The sequence below is a fragment of the Haplochromis burtoni genome, unplaced genomic scaffold (genome assembly GCF_018398535.1).
Source record: "Haplochromis burtoni strain Fernald_Lab_line unplaced genomic scaffold, NCSU_Asbu1 Contig_107, whole genome shotgun sequence".
Lineage (NCBI taxonomy): Eukaryota > Metazoa > Chordata > Actinopteri > Cichliformes > Cichlidae > Haplochromis > Haplochromis burtoni.
The window spans coordinates 341,458-353,957 of NW_024582468.1; the positions used below are offsets into that span (position 1 = coordinate 341,458).

The window sequence follows — 12,500 nt, forward strand, 5'->3', positions numbered from 1 at the left end:
AAAAAAAAGAACAAAAAAAGAGAGAGGGGGGGGGGGAAATAGTTCTGGGTGAAAGTGTTTTGTTGATGCCAGAGTTCAGAGGAGAATGGCCAGACTGATTTGAACTGACAGGAAAGCAATACCAACTCGAATAATCACTGCTTATAAGAAAGATGGCAGAAGAGCATCTCTGAAGGCACATCACATTGATCCTAGAAGTAAACGGACAGCAGCAGCAGAAGACCACAATGGACACAATCATTCAACAATGAAGGATCTACACACACACACACACACACACACACACACACACACACACACACACACACACACACACACACACACACACACACACACACACACAACATATATATACATATATCTGAGTTTGATTGGTTTATCGTGAAAATATTGATTATAGCTGTTTTATATCAAACTGATTCAGGGAAATATGTGACATCACCTTTGCCAAACAACTCCCACCCACTTCAATAAACCAGTAAGAGAAGCACATGACCAATGGCTCTGAATGTGCGGTCAGCATAAAACCCAGTACGTGGTGCCACATTTGATTTAACTTATTCGATTTGACTTGTCCACAGCAAATCAAAGTTTCTGCACTGTCTTTTCCAAATCCAACAAATGCATTTATTAGTTAATTTAGTGTTTGTGGTTTGTTGGATCTTGGTCCCAAATTGACAAATGGCCCAAAACATCAAGAATGTTTCACAGACATTGTTGCAGCGACTGCTTTTCAAAACCTTTTAAGTCTCAGTTTTATGATATGGCACAAAACTAATAATTACTAACTCTTACAGTATTTTTATCGCCCAATATGTAACCTGATTTAAATGTGAGCCTTATTATGACATATTGAGCTGCACAGTAATAACCCAGGAACCCAAACATATACACAAGGATGGTCTGCACCATGAAATAACGAACCATCTGATGTAGAAGTCCATACACGTCACATGCAACATATTGTACTGAAGACACATGTACCCTTCTGACAGGAACATCCATATCTTTTGATGGCATGTGTCAGTGTACAAAGGGCTTCACTGGCATGAAACTGTGACTGCTGAATGTCCTTGCATGCCAGCTTCATATGACATTCATTAGGGTTTTACAAAACAGTTTTGTTTTGCTTTCAAGATTGCTTACATCGGCATCTATTCTACTAAATAACATGGTAGCGGTGACATTTCGGCTTAAACAAACGGGGAAATTAAATGAACGGATTAGCTAACCTCGGTGAAATAGAGATATCTTTCCAGACTAATGTTCCCAAGAATCACTTGCTGAAAACTGCTGACTGTTACCATGGCAACAGCAAATTTTGATGGTGGACCTTGTATATCATTGTGTTTTATTGCTGTTGCTGGGAAATGATTCAGAGTGCTCTCAGTCACACAAGCTCTCAGGAATTGGTGACAAAGTGGTACACTGGGGAAACGAGTGCAGCGGGAAGCCGAACAACATAATTTTATAATCTGTCTTTTCATGGAAGCTTTCTGTCTTGTGCACCCAAGCACTGCTTTAAAATAAAAAAAAAGCTCTGGAAATGGGCAAAATATAAATCACATGAGTAGATGAAGAAAACAAAAGGAAGACGAAATACAACAAACTGACTGTGAGATCGCATGTTTCACTGATGAAAACATCGTACTTCGTAAACGGTTAAAAAAAAGGTTGAAAAAAAACGAGATACCCCTTAATCTGTTCTTTCTTTTATTTTATAACTTGTCACATGTTCACTCACCAACAGTGCTGTAGCGTAAAATTAAACAATGATAATCTCTGAGCTGCAGGACTGCTGCAGAATTGAATTATCACCACACGCTCTCTCTTCTCACACCAATGAAGCTCGTGGGGAATATTAATTAAAATGGTGAGAACTGTAGGGCACAGGTTATTCTGAATGGTTGATAAATGATTTACAGCTCATTCAAAGCTGAAATTCGCTTTTAATTTCCAGTAGTACAAACGCCAAGAGAGGCAAGACTACTCTGATGAGTTATCAAGGCCAGGTTTTGCAGTCTAAGGTCACAAACTCACCTAATAATTCAGTCATTAATAGTCATTTTTTGAAAAAGGTCTACATAATCTTGCTTATAGGGGAAAAAAGGCAATGGTACTTTACTGATAGACATCATAGTCAACTGAGAAGGGACAGGATGAACACTGGGGGCAATGCCTGGTGAGGTGGTAGAAACGAGGTGAGAATGGTCGGGAGTTTCTGTGTAAGAGAGCTCACAGTGAGCATCAGAGCCATCTGACCGGCCTGGGCAGCAGAAGGCAGGAGTCAAACACAGGAAGAAACAGGGCAAAAGAGCTGGGTGTCAGGATGAAGAAAAATTGGTGCCTGCCAAACCAAAAAAGGAAAGAAGTGTTCGTGCTTCAGCCAGGCACGAGCCTGGTTGAGATACTTCAGGTGGAACAGTGGTAAGCACTGCTGTCTCACAGCAAAGAAGGTACTGGGTTTGAATCCACCAGCTGGTTGAAAAATCTCTTACACAATGACAGAGCTCACGTGACCCTTCCTTTGTGTGTGACTAAAAACATTATGAGAGGCTCCATTTTTCCTTTCCTCCAGCAAATGTTTAATTAACACATATAACACAATAACGTGCTACCTTAAAATTCCTTACTATTAAACAAACATGGGGCTAATCTTGTCATCTGTCAGACTGTATTTATTTATTACATTGCTGATATTTATTTGTACATTTTGTCCATGATTGGTAGAAAAAGATGTGCTACAGATATGTAGTAGTTTATGCTGCATCTTCTTACCCTGTTTACATAGTATAAAGTAAAAGCTTTGCCAAAAAATAAACAGTTTTTAAAGATTACAAAACATATAAATAAAAAGGCCACTTGGGTTGAATTGAACTTTTGTTAGAATCATGAACAAAAAGGGTATTTTGACATTTACAGTAAACAACAAGTAATCATGCATTTCAACATAATCTATAATCCTTATGAATTTAAAATAGTAAACTATGTTGCCATGCATCTATATTCCTGTAAGTTATAGTAATATACACAGTATGGTGTCAATAACTTTAGTATATTTAATGAAGTCATGCAAAACTTTACTATGGTATCATGGATATTTTCTGAGGTACAGATCCTTTAAGTACGAAAGGGCTGGGTCAAGATTTTGCACTTTGTAATTTTTGTTACTTTTACCCCAGCACATTTGAGCCCTGTGACTTTACAAATAATATGAGATTTAAAAATAGTACAAAATTTCACCTTAGCACTAAGTAAAACCCAATTCCAAAACCGCTGGGATGCCGTATAAAAAATAAACAAATAAATAAAAAAGCTATGATTTGCAAATCTCTTAAACCAATAACTTTTCACAATAGTACATAAAAAAAAAATAAATCAAATGTTTAAATAAAATGTACTATTTAAATTTTAATTTAATGGAGCAACATAACTCAAAAAAAGTTGGGAATGGGCAACAAGAGGTCAGAAATTTAGAGATACTAAAAAGAAACCGCTTGAAGAACAAAAGGTTAACTGAGAATTTGTCAGTAACACGATTGGGTAAAAAAGTGCAGCTTAGAGACGCAGAGTTTCTCAGAAGTGAAGATGGGAAGTATCTAGAAGATACAAATTATGGAACAATTTCAGAATGATATTTATCACTGTGAAGACTTACTCATCATCTACAGTATATAAAAGGATTCCTGCAATCTGTAGAAATCTCTGTGCAGAAAGGAACAAGTCTGAAAATCCAATAGTGGATGCCTGTGATTTTCAGGCCCTCGGGCATTGAAAACAGCCACTATTTGGATTTGTTCGGAAATCACTGTTATGGAAATCACTGAATGGGCTCAGGAACACTTCCAGAAATCACTGTGTGTGAACACAATTCACCGTCCCATCCACAAACGCAGGTTAAAGCTCTATCATGCAAAAAAAGAACCCCTATGTGAACATGATCCAGAATTGCAGCTGTCTTCTCTGGTCAAAGCTCATTTTAAGAGAACTGAGGCAAAGTAGAAAGCTGTTCTGTGGTCAGATTTTTTTGGAAAACATAAATGCTGCATCCTTCAGACTAAAGATCAGAAGGATCGTCTGGTTTGTTATCAGCACGCAGCTCAAAAGCCTGAATCTCTGATGTTTTTTTGACATTAGTATCTATGAAACAGCAGCTGGCACTTCTGAAAAGGCACCATCAGTGCTGAAAGGTATGTACAGGTTTTAGAGGAAAATATGTAATGTCTTTGCTGCTGATATAATCTTAGCATACTTCATATGCTGAGACCATGCTACTGCATCTATTGCAGCAGCATGGCTTCATAGAAGAGTTTGGATGCTGAAACAAAAAGTACAACAAAGACAACACACAACTGTTGAGCAGTTAGAATCGCCTATCAGATAGGAATGAGGCAATTCTCCTCTACCAGAGGGTCTAGCAGCTGGTCTCCTCAGTTCCCAGATGTTACAAAGAGACGTTACAGAATGTTGCTAAAAGAAGAGGGGATGCCCCGCAGTGTTAAACATGGCCTGTGCCAAAGTTTTTAGATATGTTCTGGCCATCAAATTCAAAATAACCTGATTTAAAAATAAGAATAAAAGGTTTGACATGTGTTCTATGTTCCACCTTCAATAAAAAAAAATGGGTTGAAATGATTTGCAAATCATTGCAATCTACTTTTATTTCCATTTAACACAGCATCCCAGCTGAAGTGCATCTTAACTTGGGGACTTTGGATAATTTTGCATGCTCTCCTTAAATATACACACATGCACTATATTAAATTTACTGTAATACACATTTCTTTGTATGAAATATGAAATTACCAGTCTTATCATATACACATGTATGCATACCGTGCTACTAGATAATGAAAAGCATTTTGTCAACTGCTGAATTATGACAGATAAATATTCAACTGAATTCTCTTGATAAGATTGAAACTGACAAAGTTATACACAATGTGAGCTTTGATATTGAATCATCTGAAAATAAGTTTCATGTAGCATCATATCAGAGTTTGGGGGGATCCCATCATTCAAAGACGTGTCTATCACTGGAAGAAGAAAGAGACCTGCCACTGTGACGACCAGTTGCCTGATAAGAAACACACAAACACCAAAATGCATACAATGTAAAAAAAGATGCAGAAACACATTTATATTGTGTGTTAATGTAAAAATTGACTCACATACCCCTGCGTGTCCTTTGGAGAAGTTGGCATGAGCATAAAGAAGCACTGCAATGTCATTGTGTCCTGCCTCTAATGCGATGGACATGGCTGTGCTTTCATCCTGTTTATGCACAAAATACACCACAAGAGCTTCTGTTGTTTATCGCACAATAACAGACAGAAAATAAACAGCCTCAGTATATTTAATTACATACCATTTCTATCCCTTTTGTTTTCTCCTGACACACTGAATGTGTCTTCTGTAACAAATGGTTACTCTCTGCTTTTGTAATATATATTATCTAAAACAAAGTAAGAGCGCTTCTGCTTCACAGCTTGAGGCCACTGGGCTCACAGAAGCTGCAAAGTAGAGGCAATGACTCACATACACTGTCAGTCAGGGTGGCATCGCACTCCGGCTGTGCCAGCAGTAGTTTAACAATGTCAGCGTGGCCATGCTCGCTTGCACACATCAGCGCTGTGGAGCCCTCATCATCCTGGAGATTGACCTCCGCCCCTTGTGCCAGGAGTGCCTGCACCATGTCCATCCTGCCATGGCTCACAGAGAGCATCAGAGCCGTCTGACCGGCCTGGGCAGCAGAAGGCAGGAGTCAAACACAGGAAGAAACAGGGCAAGTAATACTGAGTCACACATCTCCAAATATAAAGATACAGTCAGTAGACGACTGGGGAAAGGAAAAAAAATGAGCGGGACAGTGAAGCTAGTTCAGTTATTTATTCTTTCTTATATTGATTCACTGAATTTCAACTACACAACACAAATGTAGCCACTGGATGAATATTTTCATCTTTTTGAAAGTTTACATTTAATTGAATTATTTGCAAAATGTTCTCAGTCTCGTGGTTTGTTCTCTCTTCTTTTGGACACAGGAAATGTAATCAAACATAAAAGGTTAAACGTGCATTGCAGATTCTAGCTTGTGATTCATGCAGTGAATGGAAGTCGGCTTAGGACTGATCTTTTCGCGTAGGAGTGTGGCCGCTCCTCTGTATCAGCATATCACAGCAGCTGCGCCATCGGTTGCTAAGCCAACAAGCCTCGGACGTAGCATTTCCTCAGAGGTGCATATCCAGTAAAAGTGACAAGTTGCAGATCTCAACTTTGTGAGGAATTCTGACGCACATAATCAGGCGTTTGTTTGGCAGTGCTGTGATATCTGCAGGATTTTTTTTAAGCAGCTAAAGACAAAGGAAAGACTGTTTTCATTGTATTTATATTTATGCAAGCAGTTACATTTATCTGTCTACATAAAATAAACTCCAAAAATTGTTAAGATTAAAATCAGTCAATCATCTTATAAGGAAAGTTGCTTTAAAATAAAATAGTTGCACACAGTTCCTCCTATGTTTCATCTTCTGACATCACATAGGAGAGTAGGTTGAGTGATGCAATAAATCATTTTGACAATACCCACATTGAATGAAAGCCATGAGAGCTGCAGCAATTTTTAAAAAATTGTAAAACTAGTTTGTAAAAAACTTAAACTATAGTGTAATGTGAGAGCCAGCTAACCACTCCTCACCCACAACCTGAGAACATACTGACCTGGCTGGCCTTGGCGTTGACATCTCCTTTAGTGAAGAGCTGCTCGACTACTTTCATGTTGTCTGGATTATCCACAGCAGCAAGTGCAGCCAGCATGATGGGCGTGTAACCTGCTGAATTCTGCTGATTCACGTTGCACACCTCTGTAGTGATTGGCGGTCAAATGGATGGCAGTGGAAAAAACAAGCAAGAGGAAGAAGAATGTATATTATTTTGTACTGATAACAATTCACACTTGTTTTAATCATACAAATGCCAAGTTTTATTTTGTAAGGAAGACCTGTTCCAGATAAGCTTTTGTGGTGAGTGACTAAAAATGACAAAACTGTTATGCAATATAGATTCACAGAAAAAGGCTAGCGCTTAGAGATATATATTCTGAGTGATATACATACACAGAAGCTGTTCAGTCGGGCACCCAGTGCAAATATCAAACTGTCCTGACAAACTAAATAATTAAGTGACTGTCCAGAATAGTGTTTCTCCCTTTCGATCCCTTTTATACTCATTCACAGCTGGAAAAATGGTTGAAACGAGCCATTATGATTTTCAAAAGGCAATCTCCAGCACATAATTTCTTATTTAAAAAAAAATCGTATTTTCCAAGCTTTTCCCAAAAAACCCATCTCATTTATCAGCTACCCAGCAGTCAAAAATGTATTCTATTGCCCATGCTGGTTTAAGAAACCAGGGTCTTCTTTTTTATCAATATTTTACCGTTTTTGACAGGAGCACTTTGTATCTTACCACACACAGAATTCGCTTGCTGCTGGTATTTTCGCCACCTAGTGGCTATTAGAAAGAATACTAAGATGTTCATATGATATGACAAATCCAGATTATACATGGGCTTCTGAGCGGTACAGCTGAATTACACAAGGCGTTTCCACCCTAAAAAACTGTGAGCTTGCTTGTTTCTCTGATTTTCTGGGAGATTCAAATTAAAAGGACAACTCTTGCGGCATTTTGTAGAAGTTAAAAAAAGCCCTGGCAGCATAATTTGTCTGTAATCTTGTTTTAAGCATGTCCAGACTGCAAAGAAATAAACTTAATTCTCGTGACATAGAGGGACAGAGAAAAACAATATGTACTTGGGGTGGTGTGGTGATGTACCTGGATTAAGCAATTTCTTCACAATGCCAAAGTTCGAGTGAGAAACGCTGTAGTGTAGAGCTGTGTTTCCATTGCCGTCAGCCATATTAACTATGTACTGCAATACTGAAGGTGAAATGGCCTGAAACGTAGATAAGTAGTCCTCTACAGTTTCAGGAGATGCTGACTTGTGGCTGGACACAGAGAACCACTCTTGCTGGAGTGTGTGCAGACAGTCCTGCTGCAAGAGGAAAAAAGGATGCATTATATATGCAAAAACAGCACTTCTTTTTTTAAACATTAGTTTAGTAGAGCAATCAGGACTGAATAGACACAATCCTCCCATAATTACAGGGATGTGAATGAGAGAAGACAGACAAACAGCATAAAGCAACAATTCTATAAAAGACATCATAAAAGAAGAGGAATCTGTCATTATTTCAAACATAAAAAGGCATGTGGAGAGTTCTTGTTATTCTTTTTAGTGTTTCAGCTTTCACAATGGAAGCTGTCAAGAGTTACCTTGCTGATATACTTCCCTTGAATTCCACTTCTTCTTACCTATTTTGCATTTTACTGTGAAAGTGAGTAGTCTATTTCACTTAGAAAGAAAAACATTCTCAAGTTGAAGCAAATGATATGGCTAAAAATTCTTCTACTGAGGAATTCTTTTCATATCCAATGGCAAGGATACTTCTTTAGAAACGATATACTTTCAACCACCATGGCCCAGCATCTCTCCACACCCATGCTAATCAAAACACGTACAGACAAACAAGGCCCGTGGTGACTTTCAGTGGCTCTCATACTGAATATAGTAAAACAAAACATACCATTTCCCTGTTGGATAAAGCTGTGTCATCACTCAGGTGCGTCTTTAAGGCTTGACAAGCAAAAAACATCCGTTCGCTCATCCTACGCCTGAAAATAACCAAATTCTATTGGTTACTAGATGTCAGTTCAGATTTGAAAGGACTCCCACAGTAATGCAGACTGCTGTTGCGAAGCTTTTTATTGTTGCAGTTTTATTGGCTTTGAACCCTTTTAGACTTCTCCCAGATTACCTCTGCTGTGTATACACTCTCGCAGCTCCTTTTGATCCCTTGTTGTCTTTTTCCTTTCGTGATTGGGCAACATCTTGAGGAGATTCCCTAAATGTTCTTTTTATCTTTCTGTCCACATCATCATGCTCATAATTCGACACTGGGTCCAGCCTAAGAACAATAAAACAAGAGCTTAATATCTATGAACATACCACATCCATCATTTCAGAAATAAAACATTTGTTTAGACATTAGACACCTACCCTGTAGTCACACCCAGAAACTTCATGCTCTGCCTGTTGCTACTACAGCACTGGTTACCATTCTGTTTCTTTATTACATTCCTTGGCTTACCAGCATTATCTGACCTGTCTAGAAATGAGCACAAAGCACTTTTATTCTTAACACAAATCACACAGTATGTTGCATTAAATGCATGTATAGCAAAACAGTTACAAGGCTAGCTAGGTCACGTTCAGAGTATATGAAAACACACGATTCTTTATGCATTCGTTCACATCTAAAAGCCTCGGTGGAAAAGAGAAAGCATTCTTTTACACCAGCTCCTCCCACAAAGCAGTTCAATTTTAGATCTTAAGCCACAAAGTGCTATGTGGCACACAACGTCTTCCAAAACCAGATATCATTCCACACATCGCAAATGCATCCCTCAAAAAGGGAACTTGCCAAGCTGAAGCCAGCCACTTCCCCTGAACCTAGTTCAAGTTTAAACTGGGTGCCGGGAGTGGCTTCAAAATAAAATATTTTTATACTAAAAGATTTTTAAACTTCCTTCACTGAGACAAAATTCCTACTAACTGGATATTTACTAAATATCTCATGAAAAAAAGGATTTGGATTTATAACTAAACATAAATAAATAAAAATATTACCTTGTAAACCAGAGGACGTCTGCTGTTCTATCATTTTAATCATTCTTTTCACCTCTGAATCATTACTGCTCTGTTGACACAGTCCTGCATTTGCTTTGTCACACTTAGAGGAGACAAGTGAAAGTTGAGACTGGGACTGAGAGTCTTTGTTTGCTGCATGAAAGTAAGATAATAGTAGACAGAAACGTATAAACATAACATTGCAGATTTGAAAAAAAATGTTAATTGCATCACCTACTTTGTGTAGATAAAGGGTTTTTTTTAATGTGTAAAAATCTGGAGCTATGTCATTCTATACAAATGACAGCAATAATGCAAGCAATACAAGCGCAAACTGTTCAACCTATTCAGAATGTATAGTAATAAATTACCAGGAAATTTGGTATCAGCTTTGCAAATGTTTTATGAAGAATCAATGTTTTTGGTTTGCTGTGTTACCTGCTGGTTGAGAACTGAACATGTGGATGTCTGTCCCTCCTTGTGCCATAGGTTTTCTATTGCAGGAGCTGGGATCTCCTTGGCCACTGTTATGATCAGGACAGTCCTCTGTGAGCAGGTCCCCATGCTCCATGCTGAGGAGCCTCTGCAACTTCTCGATGTAATGGTTCAGCTCATGGTCCCACTGTAACTGTGCAGGTTTCTGGAAATTCTGTCCAGGTGTCCTGGATGAAACTGAAAAATCCCTTATCCGCCCTTCCCCTACACCAACACTCTTTGTTTTCACAGGGTCAGGTAGATGGGACGGTCCGGATGCCATATTTCGAGTTTTCAGTCCAACTAGGAAATTCTCATTAATGTCTGTGAATCCAACTCCAGTGTCTCGAGTTACCCTGGTGACCGCTTCTGGTGTTTGCTTTGAAATACTTTCTACTGCATTTGCAGTTCCTACACCGATTGTTCGGGTCTCTGTGGTGCATCTGACGTCTCGGACCCTATTGCCTACAGATACTGTCCTAGTTGAAGTGTGAGTGGTGTTGGTGTGCTTGTCTTGGGTGCTGAGGAGCGTATTCGTGCTGGAGTCAGTGCTGAAGGCATGCTTGGTGTTGGTAAAGCGAGACACTGAACTACATACAGTGTTGGTACGCTGCGATGCTGTTTGGGGTGATACCATGATTCCGAGCTCAACTCCTCTGACTCGATCTGTAGTCATACACTGTGAAACTGCTTCCTTTGCCTCGCAAATGGTCACATCGACAGAACAATCCCCACAAGCCACTGAACAATACTCTTTCTTGGACCTCAGATTTGCCAGTGGCGCCTCTGTGTTGCTTTCTGCATCACATACCCTTATCTCTGTCCCAACTCCTTGTGTGTTTGTAAAAACGTGCATTTCCACAGCCTTGTCGCTGGTCTCCACTCGCTCCCTGACCTCCCAGAGGCTCATGGGTACATCCAGTCCTGTGCAAATACTCCTCATCATAGGTGCACAGGATACTCCTACAGTTTTTACCTCCTTTTCCTCGCCTGTGGAAGCATCTCTGAGCTCTGTGTGATTACCCACTCCCTGGCTTTTGGTGTGTGGCCTTGCATCTGAGCCTATGCTTACAGTGGACGGTCTGGCACAGCAGGCCTTGTCAACCCGGTTCCTGGCTCCTGCAGCCTGAAGTTCCAGTTTCAGACGAATCAACTCCGTCTCCAGAGCTGATTCTTTCAACTCTATTTCTAAGTGACAAATTCTCTCCTTTAAGGCACTGTTTATTAATTCTTGGGCATCACGCTCTGCCTCCTGTTCTGTGTAAATTCCCAGAATGACTTCAGATACTTCTGTTGCAATGGACCTCATCTCTACCTGCTCAGTGTATGCATATTTGTTTTCTTTTGGTGGCTTAGACAAGATGATATCCATATCGTTGTCAGTTCCCACAGCGACTGACTTAAATGTTTTGTCATGAAGAGGGTTACATTTTTCATGCAATGTTCCCAACTGTCCCACTTTGATGGACCTTTCCAGTTCTTGCATGTCTTTGGTCAATCGCCCAACCTCCTTCAGATCTGTGCAGCTACTTTTAACTTCAAGATCTTTTTTGGTATTTCTGTTGATCTCAATTTCAGACCCTTCAATGGTATACGGGCTGTTCCAGGTTACATCATTGACGTTCTCTCTCTCAATCAAGTCCTTGAGCTGACAGCTTAGTTGCCTCTTTTCCTCCTGAAGGACTGAGATCTTTACCTGGAGGATTGGGATGATTTTCACTTGCTCCTCTAACTCTTTCAGTCTTTGTAGCGCAACCACCATTTGGTCACGGACATGTTGCAGGTGCATGGGGACTGGAGTTGTTCTACCTGAGCTCTGTGGACTTACTCTCAGACAGCCTGTGCTGCCTCTACTGCCCAGGGATGAGCCGAGTTGGACCTCGGGTCCAGTGCCAGTAGGCTTATTGCCATTATTGTTCTGATTATATGCACCTAGGCCAGTGAACGGTGAGAGTGACCCAGGGGAGCTCACACCTCCGAAGCTGGCCAGTCGTCGACGGGGATAGGGCTGGGGTGGAGAAAGTCTTGTCACCTCCTGATTCAAGGGTTTGTGGGTCTCCAGAAAGGCCCTCTCCATCACAGGGCTTTGACTTTGGAAGAGAGATCGTGCAGCTGGCTGAGGCTTTGGCTCAGTTAGTATCTGAGAGGTTCCCAGACTTTCATTTCTTTTATTATTATCCAACAAGGAACCATGTGGTGGAGGAAGAGGTGGTCTACCTCGAGCTGCAGAGGACATGCCCAGTAGTTTTGAATCATCACCACTAGATGATGACAAGGA

The 12,500-nt window shown here is 40.0% G+C and overlaps 1 protein-coding gene across 6 annotated transcripts in view; it reads right to left on the reverse strand.

The window, feature by feature from the left end:
• Window positions 1-325: 325 nt before the first annotated feature.
• The window catches only part of LOC102293970 (KN motif and ankyrin repeat domain-containing protein 1), an 18,088-nt gene continuing 5,913 nt past the window's right edge, over window positions 326-12,500 (reverse strand). For 3 of the 6 annotated variants that reach the window (XM_014335983.2, XM_005929762.2, XM_014335982.2), the window contains 10 exons: window positions 10,187-12,500; window positions 9,749-9,901; window positions 9,119-9,227; window positions 8,877-9,026; window positions 8,646-8,733; window positions 7,834-8,053; window positions 6,721-6,863; window positions 5,543-5,743; window positions 5,176-5,274; window positions 326-5,077 (listed from right to left, as the gene is read on the reverse strand). The exon at window positions 10,187-12,500 is cut by the window's right edge and continues 238 nt beyond it. In XM_014335983.2, coding sequence (XP_014191469.1) covers window positions 5,015-5,077; window positions 5,176-5,274; window positions 5,543-5,743; window positions 6,721-6,863; window positions 7,834-8,053; window positions 8,646-8,733; window positions 8,877-9,026; window positions 9,119-9,227; window positions 9,749-9,901; window positions 10,187-12,458 — 3,498 coding nt within the window. In that variant the 5' untranslated portion in view covers window positions 12,459-12,500 and the 3' untranslated portion in view covers window positions 326-5,014. Of the gene's footprint in view, window positions 5,078-5,175; window positions 5,275-5,538; window positions 6,354-6,720; window positions 6,864-7,833; window positions 8,054-8,645; window positions 8,734-8,876; window positions 9,027-9,118; window positions 9,228-9,748; window positions 9,902-10,186 lie in introns of those variants that run through there. The other 3 variants (XM_042223246.1, XM_042223247.1, XM_042223248.1) reach the window with 3 other exon arrangements.